The 21472-nt window shown below is 43.9% G+C and overlaps 1 protein-coding gene and 1 pseudogene across 1 annotated transcript; both read left to right on the forward strand.

Moving 5' to 3' along the window:
* The first annotated feature begins 637 nt into the window (after positions 1-637).
* On the forward strand, positions 638-16461 carry LOC112226171 (sterol regulatory element-binding protein 2). Its single transcript, XM_042307201.1, has 20 exons — positions 638-979; positions 7102-7156; positions 7612-7862; positions 8058-8212; positions 8391-8540; positions 8772-9041; positions 9320-9431; positions 9527-9678; positions 9807-10011; positions 10188-10363; positions 10551-10800; positions 10927-11096; positions 11218-11389; positions 11505-11622; positions 11720-11823; positions 12095-12227; positions 12800-12974; positions 13512-13688; positions 13769-13883; positions 14026-16461. The coding sequence occupies exons 1-20, from the start codon at positions 880-882 to the stop codon at positions 14244-14246; spliced, it is 3261 nt and encodes a 1086-aa protein (XP_042163135.1). The 5' UTR covers positions 638-879; the 3' UTR covers positions 14247-16461.
* A 1084-nt stretch (positions 16462-17545) lies between these two features.
* LOC112226172 lies at positions 17546-19816 on the forward strand (annotated as a pseudogene).
* Positions 19817-21472: the final 1656 nt, after the last annotated feature.

Raw genomic sequence — 21472 nt, forward strand, 5'->3', positions numbered from 1 at the left:
ACACACACACAGAAGTGACTGGTTAGTAACAGTATTGAATCAAATCAAATGTGCACCGGTTACTATTTCATTTATCTTGATATCACACTCCAGTCGCTTATATACCAACAGTCATGCAACAAGTAACTTTTTTAAGTGAAATAAAGCAGTATTTCTTGACTTTGCTAAAAATCTGTATAAAATGTTACTTGTGTTTACAAAATGTAACTAATGTATTTATTATGCTTGAGGTCAGTTTCATACTAACAACTGGATTTTTTTCACACTAACATGAGAATATTCATTTGTAATTAGTGAACATTTAAATTATTATTGTGTAATTCATATCCTGATGGTAGGCGTAACATCTGGGGATAGCCAGAACATGAATAATGTTGTTCAGATGGGGCGGGCTGATATATAAAGTAAAATATCATTAAATATTTGTTAGGGTGAATCTCTTTGGATAGGCTCTTTTTTTAAAGAAATTATTGGGCGGAGTCAATGCATATTTCAAGAAAGCTTCTGATCGTTGACGTACTATCAGGCCACGGTAAAGGTGACATTTCTATTGGACAATGGTGCCTGGTCTCACGACAACAACAGCCAGGATTAAGCCAATCACGAGTCGTCCTGGTTCACAAACGCTGTTTGTAAAATGACGTAAGTAGTGGAAAACAAGATGGCGACGTCTAAATTGTAAATGAGTTTATCTAAGTAAAAATCGGCCTCTCTGGGGCATTGTTGAGGTGTTACCTGTCCTCTGATAGTTTAATAAACTTAGAGCTAAGATAAAGTGACGTTATGCGTTGTTAACGTTTCAAAGATCTCTGGACATCCTGGTTCTTTCCTTCAGCAACCTCCGGTTAAAGCTGGGGAGGCGAAGTTCTGAATTTTATTATGGACAGTAACGTTAGTGGGGAGTACATCTCGACCATGGAAAATATGGATCCGACTTTGTCAGAACTAGGGGACGAATTTACGCTGGGAGACATCGATGGTGAGTTACTATTTATGTCATAATTGATAAGAGAATATGGAATTTTGTGTGTTTGTCCACGAAAGTTTGTGTCCTATTTCCGCTTTCTGACAGTATTTCGTGTCCTCGTCGCGGTAAGGCCGGGAGTCTGGTGATTTGTATCAATGGTCAAGCAAACTCGCTTGTACATATAGGTATTGCAATCGTATTTTACATCAGTGAAGATTGAGGCATATTTAAAGGGGTGGTTGGCCTACAGCACAGTGGTCATGTAACAGTTTAGTGTGTGCGTGTGAATTAACAACTCCTCAAATGTAACTGAGTGTGACTCAACTGTGAGCTGTGTCATTCAATTACCTGTAGGCAAAAAGTTACTTATACTTTCCCAATGGCTTATTAGCCTAGTTTTACTTGCTTCCTATTTATCTATGTTCTTCATTACATTTTGTTCTGAGATATTTTTTTGTTGTCATGCTTGTCTACCTCTTTCCTGGCTGTCATACCATTTGAGGGTTTGTTCATCAATAATGGAGAAAAAAGTGACTCACAATGTCTATTCATAACTGGCCCATCAGTAATACCCCTTCTGTTTTTATGACGGGGAGACATGTCTGCTTCACCCTGCTCATTCATAGGCTCAGCACATTGACTCTATGGGGATAACATCACTGTTCCCATCTTATCAAAACAGCAGTTTTACCCTTGGCACCCTGTGAAAGGATGGAGCTTTGTGTTACTGGTATCGTCCCGACCCTACTAGCTAGAATTTTCTCCCCACAATTCCCAATGCAATAGCTGCTCTGGTTACATAACCTATTTTCTCTGCTCTGAGCAGCCCTAGGAAACTGTCCCTGTTTGACAGTTTTAGTCCTTTGTGTCACAATTGTCTAGGGGCTTGGGGCTCTGTTTTGTTTTGTGCCTCTGAAATCCAACCCCCTGTGGAGCCCGATGAAGCAGACAATTCCAATGAATGATTAATATTAGACGAGACACTTATTAATTTTTTTCCGAGCCTTATCGAATGTGAGATGGACCCTATAAGCCATTTCTTCATCAATCGACCCATAGCCTCTACAGTAATGTATTATTTATTTATTTATTAAACTTTTATTTTTTTCAGGGGAGCCCAATTTGAGACCAGGGTCTCATTCCCAATGGTGCCCTGAAAACAAACTACTCACATGGTAATTCAATGCTAGCATGCTAGTAGATACCCATAGACTTCAAGTCATTACTACCTAATTGGGTGCAACCTTGTATCAGAGCATTTTGTGTTATTCTATACGTAAATCCCGAGTGATAACCATTTAGTATTATAGGATAATGCCATAAGTAAGAAATAGGCTATTTCAGTTTAAGGTCTAATCTTTATTCCACACTAATAAATAGTATGATTATTTACGATGTTATGCTACATTTTGTTATATTACATTAGAATCCCAATGGAATAGTTGTTGTACAATATTGTACATATTGTAGGACGTATAGTATTGCACCAGTATGCCTTTACCGGTTTGGTATGATATATTACTTTAGAATACTGGTATAATGGTTGTACAGTATCATACATTTTCAACAACAGATTGGTCGTACAGTATCCAATGTTTTGAATGCACCCGTAAACGGCATTCTGCACCCGTAGAATGCTGTTCATCGACTACAGCTCAGCATTTAACACCATAGTACCCTCCAAACTCGTCATCAAGCTCTGTGCAACTGGGTACTGGATTTCCTGACCGGCTGTCCCCAGGTTGTGAGAGTAGGTAACAACATCTCCACCCCGCTGATCTTCAACACTGGGGCTCCACAAGGATGCATTCTGAGCCCTCTCCTGTACTCCCTGTTCACCCACGACTGCGTGGCCATGCACGCCTCCAACTCTATCATCAAGTTTGCGGACAACACTACAGTGGTAGGCTTGATTACCAACAATGACGAGACGGCCTACAGGGAGGAGGTGAGGGCCCTCGGAGTGTGGTGTAAGGAAAATAACCTCACACTCAACGTCAACAAAACAAAGGAGTTGATCGTGGACTTCAGGAAACAGCAGAGGGAGCACCCCCACTATCCACATCGACGGGACAGTAGTGGAGAGGGTAGTAAATTTTAAGTTCCTCGGCGTACACATCACGGACAAACTGAATTGGTCCACCCACACAGACAGCGTTGTGAAGAAGGCGCAGCAGCGCCTCTTCAACCTCAGGAGGCTGAAGAATTTCGGCTTGTCACCAAAAGCACTCACAAACTGTTACAGATGCACAATCGAGAGCATCCTGGCGGGCTGTATCACCGCCTGTTACGGCAACTTCTCCGCCCACAACCGTAAGGCTCTCCAGAGGGTAGTGAGGTCTGCACAAAGCATCACTGGGGGCAAACAACCTGCCTTCCAGGACACCTACACCATCCGATGTCACAGGAAGGCCATAAAGATCATCAAGGACAACAACCACCCGAGCCACTGCCTGTTCACCCCGCTATCATCCAGAAGGCGAGGTCAGTACAGGTGCATCAAAGCAGTGACCGAGAGACTGAAAAACAGCTTCTATCTCAAGGCCATCAGACTGTTAAATAGCCACCACTAACATTGAGTGGCTGCTGCCAACATACTGACTCAACTCCAGCCACTTTAATAATGGAAATTGATGTAAATAATATATCACTAGCCACTTTAAACAATGCAACTTAATATAATGTTTACATACCCTACATTATTCATCTCATATGTATATACTGTACTTGATACCATCTACTGCATCTTGCCTATGCTGTTCTGTACCATCACTCATTCATATATCATTATGTACATATTCTTTATCCCTTTACACTTGTGTGTATAAGGTAGCAGTTGTGGAATTGTTAGGTTAGATTACTCGTTGGTTACTACTGCATTGTCGGACCTAGAAGCACAAGCATTTCGCTACACTCGCATTAACATCTGCTAACCATATGACCAATACAATTTGATTTGAAATGCTCTGACCAACTCAATATTGCTGTGACTGAATTTAATATAACAATGCATGATCTAACTTCCTTCATACTGGACACAAAGACATGCACATGGTATCCATGAGTTCACCTGACTCTGGGGAAGTAGGTAAAGGTCATCATTGCCAAAATCCTGAAGTATCCCTTTAACAGAAGTGAGATGTTGTGCAGAATAGTTTTGTAAACTAAAAGGAGAAATTAAGTGAATTGCAGGAATTGAGGTCCAGCTGACCTTCTGATAAAGGATGCAGTGATATTATACCTGTCACCTGTGATAAAGCGAAGCAGGCTATGGTACACTGCATCCAAGGGTTTTAGAGTTGTGGCTGCTGCGTTCTGATAAATGGTGTCCCCATAATCATAAATGGGAGGACAATGCATTTATTGGCCTAGGTGTCTAGCCTTTCTTTATCGCAAGTGTGAGTTCAAGGTTGCAGCCCCTCATTGATAAGTGTGAATATTCTTTAACCCTGATTCTTCTAGCAATACATAGGTCCCTACAGGACACTTTTTCCTCCTGTCACAGTGGAATCTATAAGACCATGCCAAAGTCCTTTGAAGCCCATACTCTGGACATGCTTTGTGTATACGGCGACATGTCTTAGACGTTGTCATTAGAGAAGGGATTTTGGCAGTATTTCTAACAGCAGCAGTTATAAACTGGATAAAATGATTTTGCCAAATGTAAAGCTGTCATTTGAGTAATGAGAAACTCTTCCCATTGATTACAGGCCTGTTATGCACCCCAGACAATGGTAAACCACATGAGAACATTTAGCCTACCTCTGGATTTGAGAGATGTTAAGCCAGCATGGTTGTGACGTTGTGGTCTTACGATAAATGGACAAGAGTTAAACACACCCTGCAGTAGACGACTTTAGAAACTGTTTCAAAATGTAGCCTACTCTCATTTCTTGCAATACCGGTTTGAAACTACTAGTTTTCTTTAGCATATGTAACTCCACAGCTCTTATCAGTACCGCCGTCCACAATCAAGACCTACTCCACCAGTAGCTGAAGTAATGTTCTTACCAGGATGCTCTTTTACCTTGTTCTCAGGGCATCTGTACTGGATTACCATGTCATTTGTCAGGGCTAGTCGTTGGAAGTCTTTCCTATAAGCACTAGCTGGCTGGCGCGCTCTTCCTTGACTCAGTAGCAGTGTATCAAACCAAGGCCACCACTCCATAAACCTCTTAATTCCTTCAGTGACCTTGCCCTGGCAGTAAACAGCATTGTCACTGTTGTAAGTCTCTTCTAGAGGTCACTGTGGATTCTCCTCTTTCCTGTGATCTCTTCACTCAAGGCCAATATCTAATGCAGGTTAATAATCTTCAGTGCCTTCAGAAAGTATTCACACCCCTTGACTTTTTCCACAGTTTGTTTTTTATAATAGCCTGAATTTAAAATGGATTCAATTTAGATCTTGTGTCACTGGCCTACACACAATACCCCATAATGTCAAAGTGGAATTATGTTTTTTTTTTTTAAGCTGAAATGTCTTAAGTCAATAAGTATTCAACCCTTTGTTATGGTAAGCCTAAATAAGTTCAGGAGTAAACATTTGTTTAACAAATCACATACTTTTAATCGACTGTGCAATAATAGTGTTTAACATGATTTTTGAACGACTACTTCATCTCTGTACACCACACACAGAATTTTCTGTAAGGTCCCTCAGTTGAGCAGTGAATTTCAAACACCAATTCAACCACAAAGACCAGGGAGGTTTTCCAATGCCTTGCGAAGGACAGCTATTGGTATAAATTTTTAAAAAATACATTGAATATCCCTTTGAGCATGGTGAAATTCTAATTACACTTTAATTACACGAGGCCAATGGTGACATTAAAACAGTTAGAGTTGAATGTCTGATAGGAGAACACTGAGCATGAATCAACAACAGTAGTTACTTCACAATACCAACCTAAATGACAGTGTAAGAAGTCTGTACATCACTGAGTACCATTCTTCATATTTTCAAGCATGGTGGTGGCTGCATCATGTTATGGGTATGCTTGTCATTGGCAATGACTAAACACAATGGAGCTAAGTACAGGCAAAATCCTAGAGGAAAAACAGGTTCAATCTGCTTTCCAACAGACACTAGGAGACAAATTCACCTTTCAGCAGGACAATAACCTGAAACACAAGGATCACTCACATAAGAGGACAAAACTGAAAAAATGTCAGATGAAACTGCAGTTCCTCACAATAAAATGACAAATCTTAATAAAGATTGTTACAATTTTTTAAAACTATACAACATTAAAAAAATCATTTTGGGCAGTGGTAGGAACTCCAGGTCCAATTCATTAAGGCCTTTGAAGCCGTTAGAAAAGTCCAGAGTTGTGCATCTGCCCTTATGACAGGTTGTACGGCCCAGTACATCACTGGGGCCAAGCTTCCTGACATCCAGGACCTAATATACTAGGCAGTGTCAGAGGAAGGCCCAAAAAAATGGTCTGACTCCAGTCACCCAAGTCATAGACTGTTCTCTCTGCTACCGCACGGCAAGCGGTACCGGAGCGCCAAGTCTGGGACCAAAAGGCTTCTTAACAGCTTCTACCCCCAAGCCATAAGGCTGCTGAACAACTAATCAAATGGCCACCTGGGCTATTTACATTGACCCCTCCCCCTATTTACACTGTTGCTACTCACTGTTTGTTATCTATGCATAGTCACTTTACAAATTACCTCTACTAACCTGTACCCCCTGCACATTGACTCAGAACCCCCTGTATATAGTTTCGTTATTGTTATGTACATTTCTTGTTACTTTTTGATTGTTTTACTTTAGTTAGTAAATATCTTATTAACTCTCTATTTCTTGAACTACATTGTTGGTTAAGAGCTTGTAAGTAAGCATTTCACGGTAAGGTCTACACCTGCTGTATTCGGCGCAAGTGACAAATAATATTTGATTTGACTGCAACAATGAAGCCCTACCTCCATTAGAGGGCCATATTAACAAATGGATTGTGTCTAATAAGCCAATTTTATGCTAACTATGTTAGCATAACTACTCAAGTCAAATTTGTTGTCTATTCAATCAATTGCCATTGCATATGATTTTCTGGCTAAGAATAAAGTGCATTTTTAGCTCACCCACAACCAGAGACTCATGAACCCCTTGAATTATTCTCTCTCCTCAGAGATGCTCCAGTTTGTCAGCAACCAGGTGGGGGACTTCCCCGACCTCTTTGAGGACCAGATGTCCTCTGCAGGCTCCCTACAGAATGGTGCTGGGGCCACCCCACGCCCACCCCCTCAAGCCCCAAAGACACCCCAGACCACTACCACAGTTTACCAGCACAGCAACGTGACCCTCACCCCCACCCAAACACTGGCCCAACAGTCCCTGCCCCTCACCCCACCACAGACCCCAGTCCAGACGTTCTCTTCAGGGCAGCATCAGATCCGCGCCCCTCCCCTGCTCCAGCCCCGGCCCCAGATGCAGGCCATCCAGCCCCAGCCCCAGATGCAGGCCATCCAGCCCCAGCCCCAGATGCAGGCCATCCAGCCCCAGCCCCAGATGCAGGCCATCCAGCCCCAGCCCCAGATGCAGGCCATCCAGCCCCAGAGATGCAGGCCATCCAGCCCCAGATGCAGGCCATCCAGCCCCAAATGCAGGCCATCCAGCCCCAAATGCAGGCCATCCAGCCCCAAATGCAGGCCATCCAGCCCCAGATGCAGGCCATCCAGCCCCAGCAGCAACCCACCATCCAGGTCCACAGCCAGAGCATCCCCATGCAGGCGCATAGCTTCCCTGTGCACACCCTGGTCCAGACCCAGAACCAGGCTCTGCCCATCCAGTCCCAGGCCCAGACGGTGATGATCACATCTAGCGGTAGCCAGTCCCGCTTCATCCAGAACCCTGTCATCTGCCACCAGAGTCCCACTACAAGCTTCCAAGGTTAGAGCAACTTTTTATTTTGATTTTTTTTACACTGAAAAGATTTGTTCACTGGGAATCTGTGGTTATTCATTAGAAATGCACTTAAAGATGGTTATCATGTGAAATTATTCAGAGTCCTACATGCTTTTCTATATGAATGGTGCTCTTTGACAATGTATCCATACTACATACCTCTCTTTTTTTCCCCCACAGTCCTCCAACCGCAGATGCAGAGCATAATGACATCACCACAGGTTCAACCCATGACCATCCAGCACCAGAGACTACTGCAGACTGGCCAGACCATCCAGACTCTCTCCACCGCACCAACAGTCCACACCATGCAACAGCAGGTTCAACAGGTACCCGTGAGTATCAAGCTTCATACTTTACCATGTTTGAGTCCCTAATCAAAACTAGCTGCGTCCAATCTTTATAAAGTCTCTCTCTAAATACGTGCAGATCCTAGCATGGTGTAACCATAGACCTTGTGTTGTGTATGGCATCACTGGTTGTAACTGATCCAGTGTCCCTGGTCTCTCTCAGCTTCTGGTCCACCAGCCTCAGATTCTGAAGACAGAGAATCTGGTTCTGACCACCCTGAAGCCTGATGGGACACAGGTTCTGTCCACCATGCAGAACCCTGGGATCACCACCTTGACCCATCCTATCCAGACACAGACTCTACAGGTACCGGTAGGTCTCTATACTATCTGTCTGCTTCGCCCTCTCCCGCTCTTTTCTCTCTGTTCAGGGTCTAATGGGGACGGTCACATAGACCCAGATTAAACCGGAACTTGGACTGAAAAGTACTTTAGATAAAGATGACCAGAGAATTCAATTGAATATGCTTCTCTGCTCTGTCCCCCTTGGTATCTTATCTGTGTCATATGTCACCACTGACTTTTACCTTAACTCTTCCCTCAGACTCTGATGGGCAGTAACATCCTGACCACTGTGCCTGTCATGATGGGAGGCGGAGACAAGCTGCCCATCAAACAGCTGTCGTCAGGCACCTCCCACTGTGTAGGTGGGAACAGGCAGGTGATGGACCACGGGATGGTGATGGGTCCAGGGGGGGTGATGAAGGAGGGGGAGAGGAGAACCACCCACAACATCATCGAGAAGAGGTACCGCTCCTCCATCAATGACAAGATCCTGGAGCTGAGAGACCTGGTCATGGGCGGCGACGCCAAGGTCAGGAAAACCAAGTGATACAATAATCCAATATTGACTATCTTTGACCTTACAGGAACAGTGGGTTTAGTTTTATTTTGTGGTCCAAGTCCGATAGAAACTTAGAGGAGCATGCTAGAATAATTTGAATGTTTCACAGGTGTCAAACTTAATTAGGCTATAAAACCACAGATTCCTGGTATTTCCTAGAGTACATGGAAGTCAGAGGAATGGAGTTGTTCGTATAGGGCACTCTCACCAAATGTACACTGACACATTGCTAATGTGTTTGTACGCAGATGCACAAGTCAGGAGTGCTGAGGAAAGCCATCGACTACATCAAATACCTGCAGCAGGTCAACCACAAACTACGGCAGGAGAACCTGGCCCTCAAGATGAACAGCAAGAACAGTAAGTCCCCCATTTATTACTAGTTAATCCATCACAACTTCAGTTCATGAACGGGCCATAATGCATTGGGCTCTCTCCCACTTCCACTCTGTCAGAGTCAGTGGTGCTGTCTGATGATGTGGAGATGAAACCAGAGATGCTGATGATGTCACCTCCAGCATCAGAGTCTGGTTCAGGATCTCCTCGTGAGTTCTCTCCATACTGCATCGACTCCGAGCCTGGCAGTCCCTTACTGGACCATGAGCAGGTACTGTGATGATGATAGCCAAGGAACTGTGATGTTTTTGTTGTTGTGGAAATAGTTTGGATTGAATGTTGTGAAGGTTGAACACTTACATAGTAGTTGAACTATTTTCTCTCGCTCTCTCCTCTCAGGTGAAGAGTGAGCCTGGCTCACCCTCTTCCGTGGGTGTGATGGATCGCTCTCGTCTCCTCCTCTGCGCACTCACCTTCTTCTGCCTCTCCCTCAACCCCCTGCCCTCTCTCCTGGGATCTGAGGCCCAGAGCAGCTCTGGCTTGACCTCTGCACACAGAGCCTCCAGGACACTGTTCTCATTACCCAGCCAGACCCACAACTTTGGTCAGCCCCTTAGTTGACCCTTACACTGACCATACAAGTCCTATTGCATTCACGATAGTTTATTATAGTCAAAGTCATTATTATTCTTAACAGTAAGAGTTCCCGGTTGGGAGTTGTTTTGAGGATGTATTGGACGATATGTATCTTCTACTGACTCCTCCCTCTCTTTCCCACAGCGACCTGGCTTTGGTGCCTGTTGCCATGGTTGACGGTGTGGATGTTGAGCGGTGTTGGGGCAGTGTGGGGCTGTGTTAGGGTCCTCTACCTCTGGGAGCCTGTCACCCCCCTCCACTCGCCCAAATCTGTCTCCTTCTGGAGGCAGCGTAAACAAGCAGATCTACATCTCAACAGAGTGAGTTCACATCCCTTTATGTCTGAAGGATTTTCCCCTACTTATTGTTTTTCTCTGTACCTGTGTTTGAGTATCTCCTTTAACTGGTGCCCTGATTGGGTAAAACCATCTCTCTGTGTCTATAGGTACATGAATGCCAAGTTCCTTAAGTATTCTTATAGATTTTCCCACCTCTCCACTCCTACAGGGTGACTATACAGCAGCTATGGCCAGTTTGAAAACCTGCCTGTCAGTCTTGACCAGAGCCCTGCCCACCACCAGTTGGGACCTCCTCTTCTCACTCTCCTGGAACCTGATTCGCTACTGTCTGCATCACCCCACCCCTCTGGGCTGGCTGGTTCGCCAGGTTGGTGGGAAGCACAAGGGGGAGGAGTCCAAGACCAGCTCCCGGGACGCAGCTCTGGTCTACCATAGGCTGAGCCAGCTGCAGCTCACAGGTGACTACACTGAATAGTCTAGAACGTTGAGCCTGGGTCCGTATCATTAAGTCATTGTAAACACGATAACATAACACAGTAGTACCCCATCCTCTGTCTGGAACTTCTCTCTCTCTCTGTGTGTAGGGAAGCTTCCCCAGCGTAGTGGCCTGTGGGCTCTGTCTCTGTCTATGAGTGCCGTCAACCTCAGTGAGAGCGCCCAAAGCAAGATGGCCCCTGCCCAGCAGGCCCAGATCTATGTCACCGCGGCAACAGCTCTGCGCACTGTACTGGGCCACCACCTCTCCTGCCTGCCTGTGAGTGTCTCAGGGCATCCCTCCATTACTAACCCTCCACATCCCTCCATTACTGCTATGGTAATGATATCTCTGATACTATCCACTCACTGTCATCTTTCCCCACATGTCTGTGTCCCAGGGTTACCTGTTGAGCTGTGCTGAGGGTGTGGCCAGCCAATCAGACTCCAAGCCCATCCCTGACTGTCTGCACTGGCTCTTTACCCCATTGGGCAGGCAGTTCTTCCTCAGCTGTGATTGGTCTGTGAAGTCTGAGAGCAGAGAGGGCGTGTACACTTCCCAGAGAGACCCAGGTATGAACAATAAAGTTGATGGAAGAGCTAATAGTGTATACAGAAATGCCCTCATGCAACAATTACGCCTTTTAATTATCTTTCTTTCCCTCCTCCTTTCTCTCTCTTCCTTTAGCTGACCCCATCGCCCAGCTGCATCGTTGTTTCTGTGAGAAGCTGCTGGAGAGAGCTGTGCACTCCCTCATCCAGCCCCACACTGACAGGGAGGCACGCAAGCCCAAGAACGACTCGGGGTAAGGCCAGGATCCTCGGTGCCCAGTCACTTTCCGGTTTACCTATGCAAATTGTTTACTTTACTTTGTTTACTTTTCTTCACTCTCTGTCTCTCAGGGAGTTCTCCAGTGCCTTGGAGTTTCTCCACCTATTGAACAGCTGCACAGAGGAGTCCTCTTCTCCTCCCTTCGCAGCCCCACCTAATCACACCACTGTGCCAGGTACTGGAATGCACACGTTAGTGTGAACCACACCATGCTCTGTGTGGGACAGATTTCTTTACAGATTTCTCCCATCTTTGTTTCCTACGAGATGATCTGATGCTGTGAATGTGTATAGCTTTTTTTTCATTCTCATATGTATCTTGAACACTAAAGATTAACTCTTTATGATTAACATAATTGACTTATTCAATATAACATGTGAACAATTTTTGCTAGACCCCTTGATGCCACAGTTGAAGTCTAATGTTGTCATGTAATCTCTGCTTAGTGGCAGACCCAGTGAGTCGCTGGTGGGCATTGGTCCTAAAGGCTGCTGCCCATTGGCTGCAAGGAGATGATGTCGCTGTGAGGTCACTGCTGGCAGAGGCAGAGCGCATGCCCAGAGCTCTCCATACCCTCGAGTCAGTATACTCTGTTTATGTTGTGTGTTTTTTATTAGTCGTATGTACAGGATACACCTGGTATACACAGTCCAAAGAAATTGTTACCTGCAGGTTCCTTCTGGACAATACAACAACAACAATAAGAAAAGATAAGAACAGGAACATAAAGTAAATGGCTCAGTAGAATAGAATAAACATTTTAGTATAATACAGGAAGGTATAATTTAGTCCAATATTTATACATGTTTTGGGGAAGGGAGGATTGGGGGGCAAGTGTTTAATTTGTGGAGTATTTAGTAATCTTAATAAGAGTCTGGTAACATCAGTTGTGTGCTAAGGTGTGGAGTATAAGAGCAGGTGGTCTCTGAGCCTGTTGGTATCAGACCTCATGCTCTAATAGTCTGCCTGACAGTAACGTAGTGAACAGCTTGTGGCTGGAGTATGTGGGGTCCTTGATGATGTTGCGGGTCTTCTTCATGCACCGTTTTCAGTAGATGTCTTGGAAGTGTGGGAGCAGGGTCCCAGTGATGTGTATGTAAAGGACATTAGAAGCATTGCCATAATCCTATGTTTTCCCTGTCGTCCTGCAGTCATCCGTTGCCCAAGGCTGTGCTGCTGCTGTGTAAGGCTGTGCAGATGAGCCTGTCTCCTCTGAAGGGAGAGGGGGCGGTGGCCTGTCTGTCTTACTGCGACAGAGCCAGCAGCTACCTGCGCACCAGCATCTCTGTTCCCCTGTCCGCCCAGTCTGGAAACGGGCTCAACAAGGTACTCTCCCAAAATGCGGGTGTTTAGGATGCAAGTGAATATATACACTCTCTGTGATTTTCTAGTTGAACCAACTCTAACCTTTGTGTATATACATGCAGTAAAGGTTGTCATGGAGTTTGGTTGATTCACAGTGTTCATTGGTCATATTACACACACACACCATGAACAAACATATACTGCACACGGTGACCGTTGCATGGGTGCTCGTTTGACTCAAATGCACCGGTACAAGCTGACTCTAGCTAGGTATAGTAGAAGTTTGTGTGTGTGGTAGGGGGTGGCTGTAGTGCATTGTAGTTGCATTGCACGATCCTGCAGCCCAGTGTAATGTGTCTGCAGTGCAGTACAGGGGCCTCCCAAATCTGCAGGCACCTGCAACACACCATAACCAGGTCGAGACACTGCTTACAGTGCATGTACTGTCCCATATGACTATCTTAGTTTCCATAACTCATTGTGTAGTCATTTATTACGTAGTTCAACACTTTTTTTCCCCCCCTTCCTCTGCCTTCCTGTTGTCTTTCCTATACCAAGGGGGTGGAGCTCCTGGTCTGTGACCTCTTGCTGACCCTCAGGACCAGCCTATGGCAAAGAGGAAGCAGCAGCAATGGGGAGCCAGGCCCCGCCCCTGGCTCCCAATTGGCTGGATTCCAGTGGGACCTGAGTTCATTGCGAAGGCTGGGCCAATGCTACAGACAGGCACAACACAAGGTAACTAGGGCTTCAGACCTGCTGAATTATTCATGGGTAATTCGTGGCTATCTGTGGTGTAATTACGTATGTTCCCCCAGGTGTTCCTGCATGAGACCACAGTGAGGCTGATGGCTGGAGCCAGTCCCACCCGCACACACCAGCTACTGGAGCACAGCCTCCGACGCAGGACCAACAACCCTGGGTACACCACGGGTAAGGACACACACATTTCAATTATTATCATGAATAATACCATTTGAAGTTGATATCAAATGTGTTTTTTTTATGTCAAATTAACACAAATGTACTGACCTTTCTTTTTCCTCCTCCCCTCTTCTCCTCCTCTGCCCTGCAGCAGAGGGTGACTGTGTTCTGGGTGAGCGTGAAAGGGCTCATGCCATCCTGCTGGCGTGCCGCCACCTACCCTTACCCCTGCTGACCCCACCAGGGCACCGTGCCCGCCTGCTGGCCGAGGCCAAGCGCACCCTTGAGCGTGTGGGCGACCGCCGCTCCCTACAGGACTGCCAGCAGATCCTGCTCCGCCTCAGCGGGGGCACCACCATCGCGGCCTCCTGATGATTCCCCCCTCAGACAGATCTCAGATCAGTTATAGACCCACACACGTTAACGCTGACTTGTGATCTACTCACTCAAAGTACTGATCAGTGGTCAGTGATAAGTTATTCTCCACCACATATTAGAAATTAGCCCACTTATACAGATCCCAGAACAGTCACATAGCCCTATAGACATATCACTGATAAATTACTAGTCAGCCATTTCCACACAGCATCTAATTGTCAACTACGCAAACAGTCGTATCTCATGGACATATCACAGTACAGGATAGACACCAAAAGGGACCTTCAATCTTCACACTGCCAGCCTGAACATTGACTACTGTTAACGTTCTGGCAGTGTCATATTTACTCTCACACACGCCTAACACACCCCCATATCCTCACAGAAGGAGATTGTATATATTGCAGTCCATACACTGCACATAGTTTCTCACATGCTCACTGGTATAATGCTAACACTGTAACGTTGCTAACACTGCTTAGCGTAGAGAGAATCTGCTTATAGGCCCCAAAGGGAAAAAGGACCAGAATGGCTGCCATTGGGTCTCATCCACATACAATTCAGTCTCTCTCTTTGCTTGGCTAATTAGCCAACCGTTATTTTGAGTTGTGCCCTGCGATGAATGGACCTTCATCTACAAGAGGTTGTGTTCGTCGTGTCTGAAGCTTTATGACAGAGCTGTAATGTCACAGGTAGATGACGGGCTGCACATGCACTGGCATTCCACAAGTTCTAGATGCTAAAATGTCATGTGCGTTCAAGCTTCGCAATGATACATTTAAAATGTATGTATTTTTGACAGCCCAATACAATAGTTCAACGCAAGGAGACCGACTGTGGCTTCAGTGCATTCTAGCTTTGATAGTCACCCTCTAGCCTCTACTGTACAATGCAAAATAACTTGCTTCTCACAGTACAGTGCAGAGTAGTATCTATTTATATCTACCTCATTGACTGTACAATGCCAGTGTACTCAAGCGCAATATACTGTAGTACCACACCAGTTGGCATGGTGACAGTTGACAGTAGTCGTACAGTACACAGAGCAGCTTTATTTAGGCTCAGCAGTGCAGTGCAATATTAATGGGCCAGCACTGTAAAAGTGCCATTCATTTTACAATAAGACAACAGGTTCATGAATTGGAGAGTCAACGTAAATGGAAAATCAAAGCCCAATTCTTTATACAAGTTTTATAATAATACATACGTTCAGTCAGTCGCATACACAGTATCACAGTCATGATTGTATATAGATTGTACATTCTGTAGCCATGTGGAGACAGCAGTCTTGAATAGAATGAAGCAGGATGTTCTTATGTATGTGAGAGGGGAGAATAATGGGTAGAAAGAAGGTATCATCAACTCTGTAGGAAGGTTAAATGGTTTGTGTATTGGCCACCAGCCAGGGCCCGGAGTGAGTTGACTATGTTATTGACCAAACAGTTCGGTCACTGTCACTAAGGTTGATTCTGACCAATCTGATTGGGAAGCTCTCAAGCATAATGGCCTTGATGTAGTTAACAATTATTTTATGTTTTCAGTGTCAGAGCTGTCCTCGTGGAATCTGTCCAATTGCTTTTAATTTTATTGTCTGTTGGCTAGACTTTTGTCACTTTTGTCATTCTCATCTTTGTGTTCTGATTTTCTTATTTAATGGCTGTAATATTATACATGCTCTTTTTTTTTTAGCAATCTTGTTTTATATTGTCAAGGCAACCTAGGGATATAAACTGTTGGAGTGTGAAGGAGTGACTTTTTATTTGTATTTTTAAATGAGGATAATGGAGTTATCCTAATATTTTATGCAGGAAGTACTGTTGTCCATCAAGACATTAGTATGGCAGTTTTTATAGGGATTCATTATTTGGCACATTGTAGTGTTTTTGACATGAACTCCAATGCACAGAAATGTGTTAATACACTTTACCCTAATATGAGAAAGACCTACTGTATGTCTTCCAGTTCAACCCAGCTGTATTCACTGCTGTATGGTGTCAATTTACCCAACCAGTTCCCTTGTATCTGCACCGTTATTTCAGATTGAATTCATTAGACTGGTTAGTGTGGTCTAGTAAGTGCTGCACAACCAACCATCTGCAGTGAATGGACATACTACGATTTATAATGTTACAAAATATCTCATCTAATGTTTTCCCCTCTATGTATTGTTTTTTGGATTTGTTTTAATAAAAGATGAATGTGGACAGCATGTGTGTTTGTTTGTGTCTTGTTTTTAAGTTGCTATAAATGCCAAGCAGTAGGGATGATACAGTAAAAGAAATTCCACAATTTTTTTTTAGACAGAACACTCTTAAAGCAATGTTAGTGGTCTGCATTACGCTCACACACTCATCTTGATCCTTATTAGGTGTTTCACTGGAGCTAGCGACTGGGCTGGTCAACAAAACTACACTGGTACTGTTTATCCACCTGAAGGCGGGGGAAGAAGACCACCCACACTTTACTATACTAGTCTCTATTCCTACTTTCTTGGCTAGTTTCTGGTTCTTTCTCTCTGCCCCTCGGCTCTCTTCCTCAGTCCCTGGCCTTATTGAACTCATGATGTACAGTGGGGCAAAAAATATTTAGTCAGCCACCAATTGTGCAAGTTCACCCACTTAAAAAGATGAGAGGCCTGTAATTGTCATCATAGGTACACTTCAACTATGACAGACAAAATGAGAAAACAACATCCAGAAAATCACATTGTAGGATTTTTAATGAATTTATTTGCAAATTATGGTGGAAAATAAGTATCTCCATTTGCTGAAATATTTTCTTTGACTTGGGCTGAATAGTGGTGTCTTACAGCCACTCCCCACAGTAGAAATAACTATTGTGTCTCCAGACTCGCTCTCTTTATTAATCCGTAGGAATGTCCTAGCAGACTGTGGCTCCCAGTATTTGACTACCCGGTGTCATGTTCAGAGTGGAATGTGGTCTCTATTTGAAACTCGAACAGCTAATACATTATCAAATTTGGGTTGGTCACACTGCTCTGGGGTAGGCAGTGTCCACCAAACATTATTCCATCCTCGTAGGCTTTGGTTTCAATTGAGCTACATTTTTGATAACGGCCAATTGCTTTGTGCATTTTCAACAAATTGTTCATAAATATGTTGGCAATATTAGTCGTACACTTATCTTATCACTTATCTTATCGTACACTTACACTTATCAATGTTTAATGTAGGCATGGCAATGTTATTTTACTTATTTCTGAATAACATTTAATTTCAATGTACTTTTTAAAATTACTCTTCTAGAACTGGACATTGGCGAGAATGGCCACAATTTCAAAGAACCAAAGTGCTTGGGAGGTTGTCCCAGTCAGACCACATTGTATGATGCACACAAAGCAGGAACTTTTGAAGCAAATCGCCAGCTGAAAAACAAGCTCACGTGTTATCAAAATGAAAAACATGAAGAACTGGAACAAAAAGGAAAAGGGGAAGCATGAGAAATTTAAGAAAAGAGAGAAAAGTGTGGTCATGTTCAACGATAACGAGCGACAGTGAGTTTGGCACATTGTAAACAGCACAGGAGTCCCTCAACGCATAGCAAGCTAACGTTAGCTAACTATAGAGCATCTCTGGCTAAACTAGCTAGATTGCTAGGTAGGTCTCATTTACATGGTCAGCTTGTATGATATGCCATCATTGTTGATAGAGAATCACAAGCCACATCCTCCTGCCTCTCTGTGTTTGAGAAATGTGTTTAGTGCACCTCTAATTGGTTTGCCAAGTTCTCATTAATCCTGTCAGTAGTTAAGTATTGGTGAATGCAATAAATTGACCACAAGTGACTTGTCATGAATGTACTCATCTGTTTGACTTATCGTATCTCCTGCAGGGAGTATCTGACAGGATTCCACAAGAGAAAGGTGGAGAGGAGGAAAGCAGCAGTGGTGGAAATCCAGACCAAGATAAAGAGGAGCAGAAGAGAGTCAAAGAAGAGGTAAACACCGGCTAAGAGAAAAAGCACAAGATTAAAACCCAAGTGTTAATTAAATAGACATGGTGTGTAAAACTTGTCACTTTAGTAGAGTTTTTGATGAAGGGAATACTAACAATGTGGACAGAAGGGTGCACAAATCATATTTACTCTTTAAATCCAGAGACACAAGGAGTATTTGAAGTTGCTGCAGGAAAGAAAAGAGGCTCTCGGTGAGTTTGAGCAAAATAACTAAATATGTCAGCTAGGCTTGACAGAATATTGTTGGCTGCCTTCACTTGCCCTTATCTGTGTTTTCAGGTTTACCCAGAAGTTAACATGTAGTGTGAATCCATTTCACTTACTCTTATTGTTATGGTTAACTGTCCACAGATGAGGATGATGATGATGAAGAAGATGAATTGGAGGATGTAATAACGGGCACAACCGAGTCTGTACAGTACGATCACCCCAACCATACTGTTACCGTAACAACCATCAGTGACCTTGACCTCACGGGGGCCAGCCTCTTTGCGCCAGAAACCAATCAGGTAAAGCATTTGTTGCTGATTTCCACATCCCATGTTCTTATGTTTTGAAATTGTTTTTCTGAAAGGTATTCAAACTGTACATTTTCTTTTGAAGGTTACTGAGGAGGAGGAGGAGGAGGTGGAGGAGCAGGAGAAAATGAGTGCTATGCCAAAGAAATCTGGGAATCCGATCCTCAATAAAAAGTAAGTTGTGTTTATCCTCACTCACATTTAATGAAAATCACTTGTACTCTTTCCTTGTGTTATTGATAATGGTCAAATTCACTGGAGGATTTAAAAAATGGGTAATAATTTATGCAAATTTCATTATTCTTCAACAACTGTTATACAGGGTTATACACTCTGCTAAGGAATAGTAATGAGCCCCCAATTCCTGTTCTATTGTCATTCTGTATTCAGTTCTGACAGCTAATTCAGTCTAATATGATGCCTATATAACAATATGAGCACTGTGGTGGCAAGTTATTGTCACACGTTATTATCCCCCCCTCCTCCCTCTCTGCAGAATCTGCTCACTGAACGCCTCGCTCCACGCTCACCAGACGCAGCGGAAGGGAAGCAGGAAGGGGAAACAGGAAGGCAAAGGACGAGGCCGGCCAACAGACAAGAAGCCATGTTCCACAGACAAGAAGGGCAGAATTGAAAAGAACAGAGTTGGGAGGACCAGCAAGAAGCAAAGACGCAGACTGACTGGGAAGAGGGTACATCACAAGGACTGAGAGTTATGAAAAAATAGATTTGCAGTGTAAGGGTCTGTCTGGCCTCTTTGTTTGATCAGGATCCTAAGCAGCCATGATGGACATTTAGAGTTTCCATGGTCCCAGTTGGGAAAGTCTACAGAGCAAACAAATACACAAACTGCACATATTCATTCTCATTGAAAGCCAATGTCTGATCGATCCAGAGTGTCCGTTTCAAACACTGTTTTGTTTAACCAATTGGACACGACCTGTCTGTTTCCTTTGTTAGGCTCTCTCCTTTCTACATGTTTGTTTATATGCTAACTGCTTTGGTATGTTGTATTCATCCAATGTGTATATGCTCAAAGTTTGATTAAAAGAAAAGGATATATACGAATCACTTGGAAACCTGACTCCTCAGTCAACATCCTTTTCCGAGCATCAGAGAAGAGATCTTTACGTGTGTATTTCTAGACATTATAGTACCCCATGCCCTCATTTGTTTAGATTTCAAGAAATGTGGTATAGTCAAGGATCTTAGTGTATGCTAATCTCATACCTTAGCAGTGTTTATTTATTTACACTAACCTGAGCTAACGCGTGCCATCTGTCACAAGCAGTTCATTTTGCTTTCTAAAGCTCATGATATCTAATACAACCTTCAATAGAGTAACTGTCATGCAATTGACTCCATATTGGTTCTAGGTCTGGCAGACTGATAGGTTCTCGGTAATGTTAAGCAGAGCCAACATGGCAGTCAGAAGTGCATCAGTTTCATCCATTGTCTGAACAGCCAATCGGATCCATGTAAGAGTAAGAGCCTCAGGGGGGTTGTGAGCAGAGGAAGAGGCATGTGCCAGGGGTCTGATGGACAGTATAGTATCTTTCTCTAAATGGCATATTCTCAGTTTAACTGACGGCTGAGGACTCTTCTGTCAGGTATCGTTGAAAACCTCTTCCTCTCAAATTCAGAAGAGAATAATTCAATGAAAAATAATACACATTAAGAAATCTAGAAATTAATTATTCAATACTTTGACTTTGTATTTAGATTTTTATTGCTGAAATGTTTTTAAATTGGGATGTTACCAAGTGCTCTCGGTGACGTTTAGTAATGATATTAATGATATGCTGGAAAGAGTTCTATCATCTTCCTTTCTGTATTGTGTTTCACTATACCCTCTTGTGTAATTAGTTTTCACTTAGCTTAACTGTTCCGTTTTATCGCACTAACCATGAAATAATGACCCTTGTGGATTAAATATGCTACAGCATTTCTTCCAGCTCTGCTACATCGTCCTATAACAACTACGCTGTAATAATATCCCATCAATGTCTTACACTGTGTACATATAAATGTTGAAAGGATTTTAGCTGTTTTTTTCTCCTCATGGACTACTGTATTTTTTTTTTTAAATCCACAATTTTCCCTGAAGTACTACTGGTACTACTGTTTTACCACAACCACTTTTTCTACTTTGTGGTGTTTTAGGCTCATTAAATACTGTGTTTGGTTTTATCTGCCTTTACAGCCTGTGTTGTTCCTCAGTATTCTCCGAGGTGTGCGATGAGTGAGCGCCTGCCACCTCTGGACTCGCCATGCCCCTCTCTGGCGATGACCTTATCTGTCCCAAGTTCCAGCCCAACATCTTCGACTCCTCCCGCTGCCATGACTGCCTGCGCCAGAAACACTTGCACTCGGGCACGAGTACAGGCACGGGTACAGCCGAAACACCACAGCAGAGCCTCACAGTGGAGAAGGAGCCAGGGCAAGCCACTGTACCTCTACCAGCACCACAGCTGAGCCTCACAGTGGAGAAGGAGCCCGGGCAAGCCACTGTACCTCCACCAGCACCACAGGCAGTGGAGAGGGATACCAGTGCCAAGACAGAGGGAGAGGGGATTAGAAGAGTGGTGAGTGATTATCTGGGCCTATACAGACAGGTGAAGGTAAGATATGGGGTCAGGGAAAGGGTCAGATAGACATTGAGGTCAGACAGTCAAGGATCAATACACAAGAGGAAGTAAGGGAGATGGCTGAGTGGTAATGTTGACT

The sequence above is a fragment of the Oncorhynchus tshawytscha genome, linkage group LG27 (genome assembly GCF_018296145.1).
Source record: "Oncorhynchus tshawytscha isolate Ot180627B linkage group LG27, Otsh_v2.0, whole genome shotgun sequence".
In the NCBI taxonomy this organism is placed as follows: domain Eukaryota; kingdom Metazoa; phylum Chordata; class Actinopteri; order Salmoniformes; family Salmonidae; genus Oncorhynchus; species Oncorhynchus tshawytscha.